Source organism: Manis pentadactyla, chromosome 6 (assembly GCF_030020395.1).
Source record: "Manis pentadactyla isolate mManPen7 chromosome 6, mManPen7.hap1, whole genome shotgun sequence".
NCBI classification, from domain to species: Eukaryota; Metazoa; Chordata; class Mammalia; order Pholidota; family Manidae; genus Manis; species Manis pentadactyla.
Window position 1 is genome coordinate 98203809 of NC_080024.1, and position 20742 is coordinate 98224550.

Below are 20742 nucleotides of genomic sequence, written 5' to 3' on the forward strand. Positions count from 1 at the left end.
AATCCTACCAACCAACTTTTCAGACTACAAAGGTATAAAACTAGAAATAAATTGTACAAAGCAAAAAGGCTCACAAACACATGGAGGCTTAACAACATGCTCCTAAATAATCAGTGGATCAACGACCAAATTAAAATGGAGATCCAGCAATATATGGAAACAAATGACAACAAAAACACAAAGCCCCAACTTCTGTGGGACACAACAAAAGCAATCTTAAGAGGAAAGTATATAGCATTCCAAGCATATTTAAAGAAGGAAGAACAAATGAATAGTCTAATGTCACAATTATCGAAATTGGAAAAAGAAGAACAAAGAGGCCTACGGTCAGCAGAAGGAGGGACATAATAAAGATCAGAGAAGAAATAAATAAAATTGAGAAGAATAAAACAACAGAAAAAAATCAATGAAACCAAGAGCTGGTTTTTCGAGAAAATAAACAAAATAGATAAGCCTCTAGCCAGACTTATTAAGAGAAAAAGAGAATTAACACACATCAACAGAATCAGAAACGAGAAAGGAAAAATCACGACGGACCCCACAGAAATACAAAGAATTATTAGAGAATACTATGAAAACCTATATGCTAACAAGCTGGAAAACCTAGGAGAAATGGACAACTTCCTGGAAAAATATAACCTTCCAAGACTGACCCAGAAAGAAACAGAAAATCTAAACAGACCAATTACCAGGAACAAAATTGAAACGGTAATCAAAAAACTACCCAAGAACAAAACCTCCGGGCCAGATGGATTTACTTCAGAATTTTATCAGACATACAGAGAAGACATAATACCCATTCTCCTTAAAGTTTTCCTTAAAAATAGAAGAGGAGGGAATACTCCCAAACCCATTCTATGAAGCCAACATCACCCTAATACCAAAACCAGGCAAAAACCCCACCAAAAAAGAAAACTACAGACCAATATCCCTGATGAACATAGATACAAAAATACTCAACAAAATATTAGCAAACCGAATTCAAAAATACATCAAAAGGATCATACACCATGACCAAGTGGGATTCATCCCAGGCATTCGAAAATCCATCAATGTCATCCACCATATCAACAAAAAGAAGGACAAAAACCACATGATCATCTCCATAGATGCTGAAAAAGCATTCGACAAAATTCAACATCCATTCATGATAAAAACTCTCAACAAAATGGGCATAAAGGGCAAGTACCTCAACATAATAAAGGCCGTATACAATAAACCCACAGCCAACATTGTACTGACGAGCGAGAGGCTGAAAGCTTTTCCTCTGAGATCGGGAACAAGACAGGGATGCCCACTCTCCCCACTGTTATTCAACATAGTACTGGAGGTCCTAGCCACGACAATTAGACAAAACAAAGAAATACAAGGAATCCAGATTGGTAAAGAAGAAGTCAAACTGTCACTATTTGCAGATGACATGATATTGTACATAAAAAACCCTAAAGACTCCACTCCAAAACTACTAGAACTAATAATGGAATTCAGCAAAGTTGCAGGATATAAAATTAACACACAGAAATCTGTGGCTTTCCTATACACCAACAATGAACTACTAGAAAGAGAAAGCAGGAAAACAATTCCATTCACAATAGCATCAAAAAGAATAAAATACCTAGGAATAAACCTAACCAAGGAAGTGAAAGACCTATACCCTGAAAACTATAAGACACTCTTAAGAGAAATTAAAGAGGACACTAACAAATGGAAACTCATCCCATGCTCCTGGCTAGGAAGAATTAATATCGTCAAAATGGCCATCCTGCCCAAAGCAATATACAGATTCGATGCAATCCCTATCAAATTACCAACAGCATTCTTCAATGAACTGGAACAAATAGTTCAAGAATTCATAAGGAACCACCAAAGACGATGAATAGCCAAAGCAATCCTGAGAAGGAAGAACAAAGTTGGGGGGATCTCACTCCCCAACTTCAAGCTCTACTACAAAGCCACAGTAATCAAATCAATTTGGTATTGCCACAAGAACAGAGCCACAGACCAGTGGAACAGAATAGAGACTTGAAACATTAACACAAACATATATGGCCAATTAATATACAATAAAGGAGCCATGGACATACAATGGGGAAATGACAGTCTCTTCAACAGATGGTGCTGGCAAAACTGGACAGCTACATGTAAGAGAAAGTAAATTTGAAATGGATCAAAGACCTGAATGTAAGTCATGAAACCATAAAACTCTTAGAAAAAAACATAGGCAAAAATCTCATGGACATAAACATGAGTGACTTCTTCATGAACATATCTCCCCAGGCAAGGGAAAAAAAAGCAAAAATGAACAAGTGGGACTATATTAAGCTAAAAAGCTTCTGTACAGCAAAGGACACCATCAATAGAAAAAGGCATCCTACAGTATCGGAGAATATATTCATAAATGACAGATCCAATAAAAGGCTGACATGCAAAATATATAAAGAGCTCACATACCTCAACAAACAAAAAACAAATAATCCAATTAAAAAATGGGCAGAGGATCTGAACAGACAGTTCTCCAAAGAAGAAATTCAGATGGCCAACAGACACATGAAAAGATGCTTCACGTCGCTAGTTATCAGAGAAATGCAAATTAAAACCATAATGAGATATCACCTCACACCAGTAAGGATCGCCACCATCCAAAAGACAAACAACAACAAATGTTGGCGAGGTTGTGGAGAAAGGGGAACCCTCCTACACTGCTGGTGGGAATGTAAATTAGTTCAACCATTGTGGAAAGCAGTATGGAGGTTCCTCAAAATGCTCAAAATAGACTTACCATTTGACCCAGGAATTCCACTCCTAGGAATTTACCCTAAGAACGCAGCACTCAAGTTTGAAAAAGACAGATGCACCCCTATGTTTATCGCTGCACTATTTACAATAGCCAAGATATGGAAGCAACCTAAATGTCCATCAGTAGATGAATGCATAAACGTGTGGTATGGAGTATTATTCAGCCATAAGAAAAAACAAATCCTACCATTTGCAGCAACATGGATGGAGCTAGAGGGTATTATGCTCAGTGAAATAAGCCAGGCGGAGAAAGACAAATACCAAATGATTTCACTCATATGTGGAGTATAAGAACAAACAAAAAACTGAGGGAACACAACAGCAGAATCACAGAACGCAAGAATGGACTGAAAGTTACCAAAGGGAAAGGGACTGGGGAGGATGGGTGGGAAGGGAGGGATAAGGGGAGGGGAAGGAGAAAGGGGCATTACGATTAGCATGTATAATGGGGGGGCATGGGTAGGGCTGTGCAACAGAGAAGACAAGTAGTGATTCTACAGCATCTTACTACACTGATGGACAGTGACTGTGATGGGGTATGTGGGCCCCGGGGCCTTGGTGATGGGGTGAGTCTAGTAACCATAATGTTCCTCATGTAATTGTAGATTAATGATACCAAAATAAAATAAATATAAAAAAAATAAAGTAACTGGCATAACTTCTATCCTGAACTCTAGGCTCCCACAACGGCCACCAGAATAAGGTGGCGCGGTTAGGATCAGGGATCAAACGATTGTAATGAAATTTCTGATTCAGAACCCAAAATTCAGTCCTTTACAAAATCATGAAACCTACGTCTCCTCCGCAAAAAGCAAAAGGCGTGAAAACTAGGATTTACAAACTTGTTCAATTCTTTTCGGCTATTTGCAAGCACATAGAATTCTCCACCCTGAGCGTATTTTTTTCAGATAAAGGTTTCCAGGCCTCACCTGCCAGAAATCCTTCTATTCTGGAATGGAGCCTGGGAACTGGTATGTTTACTTTAAAAGTTCCCCAGAGACTCTGACCAGTAGGCGGGCCTGTCAGAGGGCTCCGTGTCTTCACAAGGAGGGCGCTCCCAAGCCGCACGGGCACTCGCCGTCCGTAACGCTCCCGAAGCTTGCTATAAACCCTTCAAGCCGGCCCCCGGGCCGCCTCACCTGGCCCTGTGTCCGCCCTCAGCCCCGGGGCTGGGCCGCGTTCCGGTCCGCTCCTAACAGCGGCCTCCCTCCCCGTCTCCACCCCGCAGGCCCCAAGGAATCCGCAGAGGGCAAAACAAAGGGAAACTACCGCGTCCGCACCCGGAAATATCGTCGGCCCAGTAGGGCCGCAGCCGGCTCGCCCCGGGCGCCCCCACGCGCGGTCGGGGAGGCGGGCCGAGGGCCCGCCGAGGCCGGACGGCCCCGCGGGGCCAACTTACAAGCGCGGCGTGTCGGGGCGCGCGGGCTGGGCGAACGCCTTGCCGCTCGGACCCCGGAGCTCCCGCCCAGGCTGCCAGGTGACGAAGACTCCGCGCTCCCGCAGTTCCTCCGGGCCGCTGCCGAGCGGGGCCTCCGGGACCTGAGGGCGCTGGGGGGCCGGGCGGCCGCTGGCCCGGGGCGCGAGCTCCCGGGCGGCGGGCGGCGCGGGACCGGCCTGCGCTCCGAGCGGCTCCACGGGCCGGGGGCTCGCCTCCCGCCGGTCGCCGCCGGGTCGGGGCCGGCGCGCGCGGGGGAGGGGCGCCTACTCACATGTGCTGACAGGCCGCGGTCCGCACCGGAGTCTTGAGCACCTCCTGACAGACGGGGCAGTAGAAGTCATCTTCGGTGTAGGACGTGGCGGCGGAGAGTTCCTCGGCCATGGCGGGCCGCGGAGGACCAAGGCGCTGGCGGCTGCTGCGGCCGAGGTGACGGCGGCGGCGGCGGCCCGGGGACGGCCGGCCTGCGTGAACGACAGAGGCGGACCTCGCGTCAGGAAGCAGCCGCGCCGGAAAGAGGCGGGAAGGGGCGGTGAGCGAGAGGGCGGGGCCGAGCATGGGGTCCCGCCCAGGCAGCGGAGAGCGAGGAGGCGGGGCCGAGCGCCGGGTCGCGCCCAGGGGCGGAGCGCAGGAGGGGCGGGGCCGAGTGCCGGGACGCGGCCCGAGAGTAGAGCCCCGGGACGCGCAGGCCGCCGCGCGGGGGAGGCCGGGCACTCCAGTGGCTTCTCCCGCGGGGCAGGGCGAAAGGCGTTGCCGGCTAGACGCTGCGGGCGAGAAAGCGGCGGGCGGCTTCAGTCTCGCTCTCCCGAACGGCTTGGAGCTGGCGGGGAGCGGCCGGGTCGCTGGTGAGGGCGCCCCAGCCCGCAGCCTCCCGCCGAACCCGCTCCCTCACCTGGCTCTGCGCCCTGGCGGCAGCTCCGCGCCGGCCTCCTCTTTCCTCAACCGCCCGGGGACCGCGCCCGCCCCTCTCGCTGTCCACATCCGCCCTCCGCCAGCGTAGACGCGCGCCGGGAGCCGCGGGGCGGCAGCTACGTCCCCGGCGCGCGGTAAAGAGGCGGTGGGCGCCGTCCTCGGGCTGCCCGTCTGGCCGCCGCTGGCTTCACGCCGAGCCGGGGCGGAGTGGGGGCAGGGGAGCCCCGCTCACCGGTCCGGCTCACGCTGCGCCGGGGTCCCACCGCTGCCCGCAGACGCCTTCCCGCAGCAGGGCGCTGCGGCCCCCGAGTCCCGGCGGGCGGCGCTAGGGCGGACTGCGACCTCAGCGGCTGGTCCGCCGGCGCCCAGCCTTCCTCGCCGCTCCGTCTAGTGTATTAGGTTTTTCGAGGATTTCTTCCTCAAAAAAAGTCCCCTTCATGTACAAGATGTGGTCCTTGCCGTTTGCCGCTGTCAGAATGCCTTGCTTATGTCGAGGCGTTAAGAGCAAGGAGCATCCTTCGTCGGGTCTTACTCATTTGGGGAGCAGTCACGGAGGAGCTCCCTGGGGAGGGCTTCAGCGTCGCCCCAACAGTGCGACCACGTCCCAGGCCCAGAGGCGTCTTCCCCCAACACCTTGGCTGTGCTGTTCGAAAGCTCTGAAGGAAAACGAGGTGGAAGCGTCGATCTAGGCAGACCACCAACATCGCTAATTTAGATGTTTCGGTTTTGTAAAATAGGCACTTAATTCCTGGTGTGTCCTCACAATGGACAAACCTAGGACGGGGCCACAGCCGCGGGGAAGCAGCTAAGGAAAATGTACATCATAAAGCATCCTCGTTCAGCGTGAGAAAAGAAAGAAGTTTTCATGACTGCTCCGTTAAAGCTCTCAGCGTCGTTTAAGCGAATCGCGTACAGAAGCCACTGCAGGGATTGCATCGCTTTGCTCATTTCGCTCACTTAACATCTGCATTGTTCTCCGCATTATGCTGGGTGTTAGGCAGGTTGTCGTGAACTTTGCTCCCAACTAGTTTGCGCTCTTGGGCATCCATCAAACAAAAGGAAAAAAATTGGGTACTTGGCAAAGTACTACATTTCTTAGGAACAGTGACAATAATGAGGGTACAAAGTGAATAATGGGATTTGTGGGGACTTAGAGAAAACCTTATGAAGGAAATGAGTCTTAATGTGCATCTTAAAATGACCAGTCCCAGAATAGTACTCACTGAATTGTTTGTCCAATGAACAGCTGATTCCCTCTACCAGACTACAGCGTGTTGTATGATTGTTCCCTTCCCTCCCTAACAGGGAAAGCAGAGCAGGAAAGCTAATTTAGCTTCAGATTTCCTGAGTGGAGGAAAAGCACTTGCTGGGAGGGGTCCTAAGAGCCTTAGTCCAGGTGCTTTTCAAGTCTATCCATAAAATGGTTCTTGGATCCCAAAATTCTCGTTTTTGATAATATATTTCCAATCATATTTTATTCATTTTGAGTATTTTGTAAGTAAAGTTTTTTTTTGTTTTACTTAATAGAGTGTTTTACCCCTGGGAATCCTGAACCAGGACATTCATTTTGTGACTTTAATGTTACTTGTTTCACTCTTTGAGTAGCACCCTTACTCATGCCCTAACCCAAAATTACTTCCTCATATATTCTAAGTGTTTTGGTGTACATGTGAGCATATAGTGGTAATATGTGGAAAGCCATAAAAAATGCAGATATAAGAAAAATGTACTCTCTAAGAGTTAAGCTCAGAAAAGTAAACCGTAATCTCCAGAAGACACAATCTTCTGTCTTTGCAGCACTTCATATGAAAACACCTGATACTTCTATGGCAGAGTCACAGATTTACCCCAAAAAACATTCAGTTGTATAAATAAAACGTCCTCTGCCTTTGGGCAGTAGGAGGAAAGCCGTTAATGTTAGAACAACTTGATAAACTTAGTCTGTTGCAATAATTTAAATAGCTCCTATAAGTTTAGGTTAAAACATTCAATCTCTTAATATTCCATCTCTCTCAGTCTGCTTCCCTCAAAATGGCATTTGGAAGGCTTGAGGGAGCACAAGAGATAGGTGACTGCTGGACTTTTTGCAGTGAGGTCAACGTTGGCTGCCTTCTGCAAAGTGCTCCTGGGCACTCTGCAACCACTGCCTGCTGGGCAAGGCTACTCCAACTGGTTTCAGCTGTGGCCAGGCCCTGCTGTGCTCTGGTTGATTTGGCCTCACCAACACTGTGGGACACGCTGAGTGTCTGCCACCATCATCCTGGACCCACAACCCGGCAGGCCCCTCATGATCTATGCACAGCTACTGTTTGTGCATCCCCTAGGGGCCTCCTTGTCACACTGGGAGGAAGACTGTTCCTCCTCTGTGGTTGGCATTCATGTCACTAGATGTGTCCAAAGTGCTGCCCCTAGATGGTTTTTGCACAGCTCATCAGGCAACGTGGTGTCAGCTTGCCAAGCCCTCTGTGCCCTTCTCATTCTAACACACCTTTTCCCTACTCTCTCTTTTCCAACTACAGTTCCTGGGACTGGAAAGAACAGACCTTTCTTCTTGCTATTTAATGCTGATCAGGCCCTCCCCTATGCAAAACTCTTCAGTCAAGTCTGCAAGGGAGATAAATGAATGTAGAAAATTAATTTCTTGACAGAGCCTGGCTTTCTCTTACTGCAGGCCTCAAAAGCCTGTTTTGCTGGTGAAAGGGGCTGCCTTTGAAGAAGTGAACTGGGAAGCTGGAGAATGGAATGGGGGGGAGAGTCATGTTTCACTGTCTACCTTTTGGTGTCTTTTTAAATTGGACCTATGTGCAGTGTGGACATTCGGCTGCTTTGCGCTGGTACAGCCCACTAGCCCTTTCAACCCTGACCATTCTGACTGTTGGGTCATCCAGCCTGAATGGCCAGTGCCCATTTGGCTCCAGTTGTTAAATCTGTTCAACGTTATTTCTGACCATGTACATAAATAACCTATTCACTGAAGGCATATAATTTAGTTATTTAAGCCTGTTTTAGAAATTCTCTTTTGAAAAAAATGATCAATATTTGTTAGGCTGGAGAAAGGAAAAACAAGGACATGCAAACAGAACAGAGAGATGCCATAGGGGGAGAACGGACCAGACCCCAAAGTCCGTGCCGTATATGGAAAGGGGACAGCTCTCCCTGAATTCCATCCTGATGTGCCAACTAAGACCCGGATGTCAGCCTCCTCCCTCTTGGAAGGAAAAAGTTTCTAGTTGACTATTATGTCACCTTTAGCCAATCATACCTCTCAACACCCCCTAAAATAGTCTGCCCTCTCCTCCCACTCCTAATCCCTTATAAACGCCCCACCTCCCTAACCAGGCGTGACTTCTCTGGCCTCTGACAATAAAGCTACAGAACCTCACCCGGGGGGTATTTAAATAAATTACCTGGCCCTTTGTTGCCTCTCTTTGCCTGCTTATTTCGGCTAGAATTTACCTTACAATATTCTTTAGATTCCTGTCGAATTAGTCCTAATTTCTTCTTTTCCCACCTCCCTCCTTCAGGCATGCAGGAAGGTGGTGCCTCAGGCTGAGTAGGAGAGAGGTCAGGTGAATAAAAATGTACAGGGAAAAGCAGTTAACTGGCACCATGTTCCTATCAGTAAATATTCATAAGCCCCCCTACCATCCCTACTCTTAAGAAACCAGGATTTTTCTTCCGGTGTTTTCCTTTTCCCCAGCTATGTCCTTTAGGAGGCAACACTCATTCCCAGCTCATGAGGGAAAACAATGACTGAGACTAGCCAATCTGGGCGGGCCGTTCCCTCCTGCCCTAGGGCGGCGTAGGCTGGGCATGTGGTGCAGTTACCTCCAAGGAGGTGTGGGGAATTCGGAGGGGCCTCAGCACGTGCTTTTCTTTGCTGATTAAAAAAAAAAACAGACAAATAAGAATAAAAATTATAGGCTGTGTCTCAATGTTGTCCCGTCTGTCTGTGCTGCCTGGGAGCTGAGCCTTCACGAGCCATGGGAAGAACAAGCCAGAGGGATGGGCCGCTGTGAAGATGGTGGAGCTCAGAGGGGGAAGGAACACACATCGTCAGTGTGGTGGAGCCATCAGCATCTCTGCCCACTCTCCCATCTGTTAAGACTTCTAATCAAGCCACCCAGCTGGGTCTGGTATTTGTGGCTGCAAGTGTGAGCTAGATGTTTGACTGTGAGATCTGTCTCCCTGCTGTCCCCTGTTCAGCCTGTGCTGCTGGAGCTGACCTTTACCAGCCATTCCCCATTTTCCCTTGCTCAGTGACTCTGGCTGTATTCAGCCAAGGGGGGGACCGAGGAGAGACTGGAGGGAGCCCAGGCATTCCTCCCTCTCCCTCCTGTTCACTGGGCCTCATTTCTCCGGTGGATTCAGCTTCTGGGAGACCACTCTTCCCTCCAGGGTCCCCCCTTCCTGCTGGGCAGTCCCTGCCTTTTCTCAGGGGCGTCTGTGTTTGCCTCACTGTCACACGTGGTCTTTCAACAGTCCTGATGTCTTTGTAGTTAGTTTTCCATGTTAAACATCCTCTTTTGAACTATTTATTGAGAGACCCTGACCCATTTTCCTAACTGAATCAACACCTGAGGAGGACAGGGGAAGGCAAAGGAGAAAGAAACTGCGAAAGTGGTTCCTCTTCCCAGAAGGGAAGGAACTAAGTTCCTGCAGTGCAAGGTTAACTTCTCACAGCTCTCCAAGTTAGCACAAATGGAAACTCAAAAGGGAGATTAAGTATAGAAAATAAAGGAATTTACCTTTTTTCAGTCTATCCCAGTTTAGGACAGTTACATTTCAACTCCTTCATAAATGTCATTATCAATACGTATTTTCATGCTATTGCATAACACTATTTCCTATCAGCAGTATTTTATGTACTATTAAAAGGTATAATATTTGTAATAATATTTATATTATTACTGGAATTACAGTGGCCCTATTTATCCTGTAGAGTCCAGCCCCTGTTACAATTGATTAGAACAGAATTGTGTATAGTCTCAACTTGAGCCAGTCACACCCTCTCCCCAGAATGTGGAATTGAGACCCTGTATTCTAGTCAGTGTCTATCAACTGCCTTAACTGGGCAGGTGTGTGAAGGGGAGCTTCGGGACCGCTGCCTGCAGCCTTGCCCAAGCGGAGAAAGACAACAGAGGGCAAACCAATACAGAAACGCATTCTGAATGCCCCTGAGTTGTTCACTGAACAAGCAAGGCCGTCCTAAAAGTTAGAGCCATAGATTAGACCAGAAATGACAATAGCTTGCAACAAATTAACTCTTATTCCAACTCTTCTGTGACGTTTTTAATCTTTGAGAGAAAGGTGAATTTGAAGCTAAAAGTTCTCTCTCCTCCTTTTCCCTCCTCCCCCTTTTTTCTTACCTTTACATCACACGTTTACTGACATCCTCTGGCGTTATTCTTCCTGGGTGCAGAGCCACAAGGTGACCACAACGAGTTCCAGTGTCACAGAGAAGGCAAGAACCTGACACCAGTTTTAAAAAGCAAACGAAGCCTACTTTTTGGAGAAACATAGAAAAACCCTCCAGCAGAAAACATGCCCTCCTCTCAATACATGAAGCTCAGTTATTCCAGCATTTCCCCTTGATACATACGTATTTGCTTCTTTCTCAAAAGGAGGCACTCTGAAGTCTGTTCCAAGTCTGACTGCAGAGGCAGTGGCATGAGATCACTATTTTTCTGATTCTGTATTTCCAGTGAATTACCTCTTCCTTTGGGTGAGTTTTAACCTTGTCTAGTTTTAGCATCTCATGGTCCCACAGCCTAGACCAGATCATAAATGTAACCCTTGTCAACCACCTCTTCTGTACCACCATGCAGAGCAAATACAGCTGCCATGGAAAGGTCGTTTAGAACGTGGGGGACGGGGAAGAAATCACAGGGCCAAAGGATATCATCTGCTGCTGGACAGTTAACAAAGCACAGTGGAGAGCCACTGCGTCTGTGGGCGTCGGTGGTGAGGACACTGCTGTCAACTAACTGGGCTCTCCCATTTTGCCTGCTGGGCTTGTTCCTATCTAAGGCACCCCTAAGAGGACCCTAGAGTAGACAGCCCTGTATGGGCAGAGGGGAGGAGTGTATTTGCATTTCACTTTTTGTTAAAGATATTGGGACCAGAGTGGCCCGAGGCTCCCTGAGGAATTAGTGTTCAGCCCAGTTGCAGGAATAAGCCACAGTCCAGGCCACGGCCCACGTGATACATGCTTGGGTTTTGGCTGGTGCTGCAGGTCTAATAAAGCCTCAGTCACCTATCAGCTCCATTTTAGGACAACTTCCTAGAAGTAAATACCAAGAACTTGGTCGGTCTGAAGAGATGCAAAGTTGAAGAGCCGAGGCCAGCCTGTCCTTGTAGACTTCCTGGCAGCGGCAGCTGTGGGGACGACACACTGAGAGACCGTCTCAGGGCTGTGAGGACAAGGGGCCGGCCGGAGACCTGGCCCCGTCTGTCTCCCGGGGCACCACCGCCCAGAACCGGATGGTACAAGAAACTTCCTGCTCTGATTTCTCCCTGAGATACAGGCTTCTTGGTCTGAGAGCTTATCAATCAAGGCTGCCCGCCCAGCCCCCAAGGTGGGCTGAGGTATTGTCTGTTTGCTAAAGAGGAAGTTAAGAATCTTTCCTCTTAACTTCCTGAGTATTAAAATGCAATCTTATCTTTAAGGTGGAATCCTTTCTGCCTTTTACTATGTTGTTTATGGCAGGGCCTGCTTACCAATATTAGTTGCCCAGTTTGCAAATCACCTCATCAGGTCTGAAGGAGGAAAGACAGCACATAGGCCTGGGCCTTTTAGCAAGCTAAAGTGAATCTTACACATGATTACAAATGATTAGCATAATGAAAACAAGGGCTACTTTCCTTTATCTAGGGAATATTAACTGATCTCACTGAAGAATGACTCTAGAGCTTAATGTTTAACACAGAATTTTGGTAGGGGGTTTCCTTGCATGTAGTTACATTGCTCTGACTCTAAGTATCCTGCCTTGCTTTTTCCAGAGGCCCTCACCCTACTCTGACTACACCTATGGTCCCTGTCTTAGCACCACTTCTGGTACTGATTTCTATAGCACCTAGGACCCTTAGGTTGTATATACAGAACCCAAACTTGAACTGGGTAAGGGGGGAAATGCATTTTAAGGATGCACAAATATTGCATGAAACCCATATTAGTCAGGATTCTTTGCATTGCAGTTGATCAAACTCTGAGTTAAAATGTGTCTTGCCAATGGGTTATAGCCCTGGGAAAGTTTACTGTGAATTCAGTGTGACCAAAGAAATGACAGTAGAACATTCTTGGGGTGAAAGGGTTTATACCCAACTTTATTTCCATGGTGGCAGGTCCATCACTAGAATCCTGTCTGCTCAGGGCAAGTCTGCATGCAGCAAGCCGGTCTCTACCTCTGGGCCGGGCCTCTCTGCCTGCACAACCGTCCCAGTCTCTGTCCTTGGCGCTGCCACCACTCCAGCCTCTGCTCTGCTCTCCTGCAGCCTTACAGTTGCCCAGAGCACTGGGGGAAGCTCTTTATATAGAGTGAATAACAACTTATTGCCCACACATGAGTAGTGAGCTAGCCAACCAGGGCCAGGTGAGAATCCTGGTCACAGGAACCTTCATTTTATCCACAAAATGGCTTAAGCAATCATAGAGTTCTCTAGTTTACATAATTCCAGTGGTAAAGCTGAGATAATGCATGTTTGAAACCAGAGGATCGAAAGACACCACCAGTATTTAGTTTCTCTCCACTGGCCATACTTTTCTTGGATCGGCTTTACTTTCAGGCAAACTCTGCCCTTGTGGTGGTCCCCAAATGCTAAGTTATTTGAGCTTCAGCTGCTCAGCGTGAAAAAGGAACAAGAGCACCACCACCAAACCCCTCCCACCTCCCCAAGAGTTTCCAAGCTGGTGCCCAACCCAGCTGGGACTCAAACCAGTAACTGAGAACCTGGGCACCTGCAGGAAGCAGCAGGGAGAAGGCGGCCACAAGGCTGTGTGCCCTGAGCTCCCGTAGGAGTCTGCACAGAGACCAGGGGCTGGAAAAATAGCAACACGGAGCAGTGTTGCTCAGTCTCTAGATTTAAATACTTTGATTTTGAACCTCAAGGGCTTCACCAGCAACATGGCACTTCTTTCCTAAATTTCACTGACAACTGTAATTTTCCTGAATGGCATAGAACTATATATATATATATATATATATATATATATATATATACCCCATGGTATTTAGTTTCCCCACATACTAATTTTGTTTGTTTGGGGTAAGAATATATAACATAAAATACTATTTTAACCATTTTTAAATGTACAATACAGTAGTGTTAACTCTATACACTTGGTGAAGCACCAGGTCTCTGACTTTTTCATCTTGTGAAACTGAAGCTCTGTGCGCATTGAATGCCACCCCTTTGCCCCCTCCCTCTGGCCCCTGGCAACCACCATTCTATTTTCTGTTTCTAGAGTTCGACTACATTAAACTTTTTTGTAAAAAGTTATTGTTTCTCTCTTTAAGGTAGTTTTAAAACCAACATGCTCCAAGTTCAACATTTGGAAACACTCCCTAGAAATACTGTCCAAGGGTAGTATGATTGTTACATGTCAGACTTTAACCTTTCATACCTTCTTAAGAATGTGTCAGAGGGACAGAGTGAAATATGCTTAGAGGTATATCAAAATAGTGGAATTAAACATTTTCTTCCTTTGATTACCTGGGTTAGCCAATTTAATTTGATGATCTTGGCTAACTGTAGCAAATTACTACACTGTATTATCAGGAGCAGTTTAAACTCAGCAACTATAATACATAATATATAGTTGTCCTTCAGAATTAGCACCAGACCTGTAGTCCAGAATGAAGGTAAAGCCATACTGCTTCTCCTAGAAGAGCTACAACACTGGACTGGATCACTGCCTCAGAACTCTGTCCAGGAGACGAGCTGCCTACTGGTTCGGCCCATGTGGTAGATGTGTTTCTAAAGAGAAGGGATGCTTGTGGCTTGAAGGCCTTGTTCATTCAGAACATCATGTCTGTGCTTCACAAACTCATTTATCCATCAGCTGTTTATGGGGTGCCTATACCTGCATGCATTGTGCTGAGTTTGGGGAAAGAATAATGAGCAAATTCAGATACAGAGCTGCTCCCCTTATTGTAATTTTGCTCCCCATATATACTTCACTGTGAGAAAAGGCTATGCTGAGGACTTAACATGAGTATTTGTCAACCATTCATTTTTCCATTCGATAAACTGGTTGTGGGCTGAATGTTTTTGTCCCTCTCCCCAAACTCATGTTGAAATCCTAATTCCCAAGGTGATGATACTTGGAGGTGGGGTCTTTTGAAGGTATTTGGGGTTAAAGTGCCAGGAAATATTTCCAGAAGTAGAATTCTTGTGTGGAGGTAAGATACCACTAATAAATTGCTTTGGAATGTGTAAATCATGCCACTACCAGAATGTGCTGGTTCATCGCATTTTCCTGCCATAGGAGACTATCAGCTGAGAAATTTTGCTAATAGACCCATTCAAAAATAATTACTGAGAGGTCACACGATGCCAGACATTATGTTAAGAGAGAAAATCTTCATCAGGCTTCCACATGGCTACATTGGAGCAATCATTAGCCTTACTTAAGACCCATGTGTGGCCTTCTTTGAAACCTGCAAGATTAAAATAATCAGATAATTTTCCAGCATAAGATAAAACTTAAATATTTCTTGGCGCTAAGAACCCCAGACATAGGTGTCCTTCTGTAATATAGTTGTTCTTATTTTCAATAAAGCTCAAATAGGTGATAAAGGAAGCCTTTCCAAGCCATCCTGGGTTCCCTCTTTTTGGATGTCACTCAGAAAATGGGGTCATTGGAGATTGTGTCAGTAACACCTGTGTTCTGGCCTGTCCTTGTGAGAAATCCAAAAAGCTTTCATGTGTTTAAACATATTCTCATCCAGGGTACCCGTTGCAGCTACTGCCACTCACAACTGAGCATGCTTTTAGCAGAGTGGGATACATGGAGTTCATCTACATCTTGTCTTCTAAATTTCAGTGAAGCCCCTCAGAAGCAGAAGCAATAATAACTCCACAATGCTCAGCATTACCTTGGCCTAAAATAAATTGAGGTTTCTGAACCTCAGCACTGTGACATTTGGGGCAGGATCACTCTTTGTTGTGAGGGGCTGTCCTGTACATCATGAAATGTTGAACAGCATCCCTGGCCTCTACCCGTATCCCCAGCAATAGCACTCCCCAGTTATGACAACCAAAGACATCTCTAGACATTGCCAAATATCCCCTGGGAGGCAAAACTGTCCCTGATAGAGACCTACTGGCCCAAATGAAGGTAAATTTTTGTTACAGATATTGCTGCATAACGACAATTTTAAATTAGTCATTTTGTAAAAAATTTTGTGTAAAATGACGTTTGTGTAAAAAATTACCATTACCAAGATAGATATTTAAGAACAGACACAGTAGATATTTTCATGAAAGCAATGGTCCTGCCATTCTTTATTTCTCATATTAATACATATTTACAACAGAAAAAGAATTGTGCATTTTAAATTCTGATCGTTATAGATTGGCTGTTGTGGGTGAATAAGAATGCATCTTTACGTGAATTTTTTAAACAGCTCCGATGTTTGAAGGTACAAATTATGGTATGATAAACATTCAGTAACTGGAGGAAGCACACTTCAAAATCACAGACACTCTAGCACCCAGGAAAAGAATGAAGCAACACCATGGGAGACGGGGCCTCTTAGGAGGTCTGATCTGGAACTCTCTACTACAGACTCACAACCCAATTTTTCAAGCTGCATTTTAGAAACTTGGGTGAAAAAACATGAAGATATATATAGGTTTTTGTAGGGTAAGAAGAATTCAGCTTTTGAACAATAACATGTGAATCGGTTTTTCCCTTATAAGGCCTTGAAAAAGCTGGATCTTGGGGTGCTTATAAAGAAAGTGAGTGAAACTTGTATGTTAGTGAACAGCTTCAAATAATGGTTTTCATTTTTTTCCCCAGTTTTACTGAGAAATAATTGACATACATCAGTGTATAAAGTTTAAGGTATAGAGCATGATGGTTTTACAGTTTTCAATATTTAGAACCATGAGTTATAAATTCCTTTTTATAAAAGGTAAAAGGCATAGTGAGACAATGAGTATTTGCATTTCACTATTTTAGAACTCAAATTCAGAAGACAAAATAATTTGGGTGGCCAGCACCTCATTTGTCCTGTAGGTGGCAAAATTATAAGATCCAGGGACAGGATGCAGAATTGGGGCACTGAGGTTAACAATGGTCGGTGACTCAAACCTTTATGTAAAATACGTTTTTTAGTTTTGGAATTTTCTTTCAAGTTTTACACATTTAAAGATGCTTTTTGTATTTGCTCTCAACTAAAGAAGATTAATTTTTCTGGGTAGTCATACTAATACCTAGAAATACGTTTTTTATTTTTCAGAGACTAGATTTTCAGTCTGATTACCTCTGAGTAACTCCTTTCCACATGCACGATTCCAGCAGGTTTCACTTACTGGATGATCCATCCAGACTGGAGGAGAGAGGCTGTGAAACTAAAAGTCTGTTGTTACTTATTTGCAGCTGTGAAAATGAAGCTTGAAACCAGTATCTGAAAGGCAGGAAATAAGGCCCTCTAGATTTCATCCAGTTTTGTTTTTCTAATTACCTTGTAGTAGATGGCAGAATAGTAAGCAAGACTTTTCAAAGTCATGGATAATTTATTGTACAAAATGTTGGTCACCGTGATGACAACTACATTTATGTGTGAGGAACAAAGATGTTTATAAATGATTACAATTAAAAAGCTGACTACAGGCAAATAACAGTCTCCCTCAGGAGATATCACTAGTCTTCCTAGTCTCGTTGCCTCTTTCAAGAGGGAGACATTATTCTACATCCTGGATTCTACAGAGTCAGATATGAAAAACAGTCAAAGCCAACAAGTAAAGACTGATGGCAAGACCTGACTGTACCGCAACTTGAATAACTGCAACTACATGTGGGACAAAGGGAGAGAGTGAAGGTCACAGCAATGTCCACAAAATGTTGACATAGTATGATTTTAAAAAATAGGGGGAAAACAAATGAAAATATTTTAATGGTATTGGTTATCGTATAGGCAGCAGTTGTACTACTGCTACTCTGAGACTGTTGCATGTGTAAATAGGTAAAAGAAAGGGACAATTGTGGGATGTTCTACTTCGGTCATGCTGTGTCCTTGAAAAGCAGGATTCTCAGTATAGAAAAATGGAGATACAGTGTTAACAGAAAGGATGAGGTAAAAACCCTATAGCACTCAATTTGATTTGGAAGTATCAACATAAACTCATGAAGTAGTTTATCTTAAAAAGTTAGATATTTCCCAGCTCTCCCCTAGAAACAATGACCCATCTGATAGCAATGTGCATCCTTAGAGGCCTGCTTATGGTTTGGAAATACCATTTTTCACTAAAAGTAACCAAGCTTCATAGAGAAATGGCTGATTCCAGGTATGGAGCAGTAAACGTCCAAGGCAAGCCTGGACTATCCTGTCACATGAGATGGCAAGGAAGCCATTAAAGACTTCCAGGGTACGGCCAAAAGGACAGAGCCGGCTTGATGAGGTTCCCAAGGCCAAAGATGGAATAATTCGAGTTTCACTAAAGCAGTATTTGCAATGGACTGAAGCCTATCAAATATGTTTGAATCCATGAATTCTTAATACTAGAAAAATCTCTGGAAGCTGATAGGAAACAAGTTTATTACCTTGAAAACTGGTAAATAAAAGGAAAATTCAAATATTTACTTTCCCTTTCCTATACGAACTTTACTATTGGTTAAGCAAATAGATTTGGGGAAGCATTTCTTCAGAAAAATCCAACTAATAAAAGAAAAAACAAGTGATAGAGTCAGAACATCCTCCAACCCACAGTAAATCAAGAGATCTAGGCTTTGGCTATGAATTTCAATTGATGTCACAAACAAGAGAACCAGACACTATGTGCCCTCTGATGAAAAAAACACCATGACCTACAGTCTTGCCAGAAGGACTGAACCTGAGTTCTGCTCAGACCTGGATTTGAGTTCTAAACAAATCTGGATCCATGTGTCAATATCCAGAGGACAGAATACACTGAACTGCTCCATGAGCATTCAGATTGTGGGGAACTGCAGGTCATCTGACCGGGTTCTTCCACTGGTAAATTTTCAGGAAAGGAAAGAAGGGAAATCTGTAGGTTAAAAAGAGATGTGAGAAATATATCAATACAATGATGTTAAATGGGTGAGATTGAAATACAGCATGCAAGACACACACCTGGGTGATAATGAAGAGCTGCAAGGAGTTGATTACTATGGATATCAATGTAGTGGCTGCTTCTGTGAGGCTGGGAAAGGGGGTTATTACCTGTGACAGGACACACAGAAGACATCCAGGGTGGCTTGCAGATTTCTAACAGTGTTTCCTTAGAATGATGTAATAAGCTATATATATGGTTTTCAGTATTTTTTATAATTTTTCTAAAGGGTAAAAAAATTAAAGCCCTTAGAATTTTCCACCAAATATTATGGATGTGAATACTCCTATTGTGAATATCAGCTGCAGGTTCTTATGAAATTACCTAGATTACAGAAATATTTCTAAATAATAAGCTATAAATATTTGAAAAATATAATATTAAATTTTTACTGTGCATAGCTATAAAAAGCCAAAGAATTAAGTATACATTCCTAACACAAAACTGATTTTTTTACAGTATTATGTTAAAAAATTTGGTTAAATGGATTTTGTAGACTTCAAAAATTTTCCTTCCCTACTCCTGTACAAGGTTATTTGTGTTCTTCTATTAGACAACAGAACATGAGCGCTGGAACAGATTTCATGTTTTCCTGTGTGTCTACACTTTGTTTCATTCTCCACCTTTTTACATAGAACAAGTATGTTATCTTGTGCAACTAGATAATAGTTATTAATATGTAGCATTACACAGTGTCAGCCAATTTTCAAATAAAGATCCTTCACCCACATACCCAGCCACTCTCTTCCATGTATCAATTGCTGATGGAGGCTATTTTTTGTTAAGTGGCTAAGAAGCTCAAGAATGTAGAACAGATTTAAACCACCAAAATAAAAGCAGTTCTAAAATGCAGTATAACAACAAACATGGACATATAACTGTGTTACACATTTTTGCCCATCAGACATTGACAATTTCCCTCCAATGGTTCAAGCAGCATCTCAACAAATGGCACAACTGTATGGTCCCCTTCCCTCTCCTTTTAATAGAATTACGTGGTGTTTGAGTGATTCACATATTCCAGAAGTGATCGGTCTAAGACCCTTCGGATGAGAGCTTCCTCAATTATATTGAAATCCTACAACAGAGAAAAACAGAAGCATACAATCAGATGATGGTCTTCAGAAACTTGAGGATGAGGGTCAAGGCAGTGCCTTGTCTTGCAGGAAAGCAAAGCCCTGAGTTCAGTAAGCTGTCCAAGATCCCATAAAAACTATCCCAGAACCCAGAACTTTTGCTCCAGAGCTAGTGCATTTCCTGTTTTATCTCAAGGTCTACTGATTAACTAATTATTGTCAAAGTAGTCTTGATTTGAAATTTAAGGTTTTTGCCTGATCTAACTAGTAGTTTTTAGTCAGCATTACAAAGCCTGGTCAGAATGTTATGTTCCACCTTGTAAACATGCAATATGGAGTAAAGTTAAGCCATTCCCATAGGATTCACCAACCCCAAAAGTGCTACCAAATATCTAATTCTGAAAAAAAAGTTGAAAACAAAACTTTCTTTCTCCTTGCCTCCCTATGGTCAGAATGCACTCACACTTTAAGTCAGCACATTCTGTAAATAAAACAAAAACGATTAAGGGCCCTATCCTCTGCAGTTCATTTCTTCTTTACAATAAGCTAAAAATTTTTTTACAATAATCTCTACTGGAAGTTCATGCTAAGATCTAAAAGCTGAAGGCAAATAAAATCCAAAGGAAAGCCATTTTAACAGAGAAGACCACAAGGTTTGGACTGAATGCTGGCTTTCTCTTAGGCAAGATATTAGCCTTTGAGCTTCAGATATTTCATAGCTAAATGAAGATAATAGTACTCACATCACAAAACGTGCTGCAAGGAATAATGATATAATATGCACAGAGCGCCTAGTGTAGGCACACTGGCAGGTTAGGGAAGAAGAAAACAAGTTGAATACCACTTCCATCTCACTCCCATACCCAAGAATATGGTTTTGGGAGGGCAGAAAGTACTCTCATCAGAGTGGCTTCCTCCTGACTAGCTCTGGATCATACTTTGAAAAATCTTGAGAAGAACGGACTGAACATGAATAGCCAGAACAGGTATGGAATTGACCTGGTTTTTAGAACACCTCTGGGCTGCGATGAAGAGGAAGCCCTGTGTGTTGTGGAAAGTGAGATTGCACAGATTGGAACCAGTCTCTGCTGAGGCCTCATGTGCTTCAGGGTGAGCAAAAGACATTATTTGTGTGTGTGAGAGAGAGCGAGAGAGCACAGGACGAGAAGCTTCTGTCCTGTAGATTGCTCATGTCTTCAAGCCATCCTAATACTCCCATTTACT

General features: G+C 44.4%; 2 protein-coding genes and 1 long non-coding RNA gene across 8 annotated transcripts in view; 1 reads left to right on the forward strand and 2 right to left on the reverse strand.

Annotated features, from left to right (window-relative positions):
• Positions 1-4744, reverse strand: part of RNF138 (ring finger protein 138) — a 42289-nt gene extending 37545 nt beyond the window's left edge. For 2 of the 3 annotated variants that reach the window (XM_057503980.1, XM_057503979.1), the window contains exon 1: positions 4506-4741. In XM_057503980.1, the coding sequence (XP_057359963.1) occupies positions 4506-4615 (110 nt within the window). In that variant the 5' untranslated portion in view covers positions 4616-4741. Of the gene's footprint in view, positions 1-4505 lie in introns of all 3 variants that reach the window. The other variant, XM_057503981.1, reaches the window with a different exon arrangement.
• On the forward strand, positions 4666-12639 carry LOC118912486 (uncharacterized). Of its 2 annotated transcripts, none has more exons than XR_005024807.2 (3): positions 4666-4763; positions 4971-5277; positions 5881-9072. It is a non-coding gene; the product is annotated as an uncharacterized LOC118912486 (long non-coding RNA). The 2 variants fall into 2 exon arrangements; XR_008998278.1 differs by lacking the exon at positions 4666-4763 and adding an exon at positions 10972-12639 and having other exon boundaries at positions 4797-5277; positions 5881-10868.
• Positions 12640-15619: 2980 nt separating this feature from the next.
• RNF125 (ring finger protein 125) overlaps positions 15620-20742 on the reverse strand; it is a 47932-nt gene continuing 42809 nt past the window's right edge. For all 3 annotated transcript variants that reach the window (XM_036885648.2, XM_057503978.1, XM_036885637.2), the window contains one exon: positions 15620-19520. In XM_036885648.2, the coding sequence (XP_036741543.2) occupies positions 19434-19520 (87 nt within the window). In that variant the 3' untranslated portion in view covers positions 15620-19433. The remainder of the gene's footprint in view (positions 19521-20742) is intronic.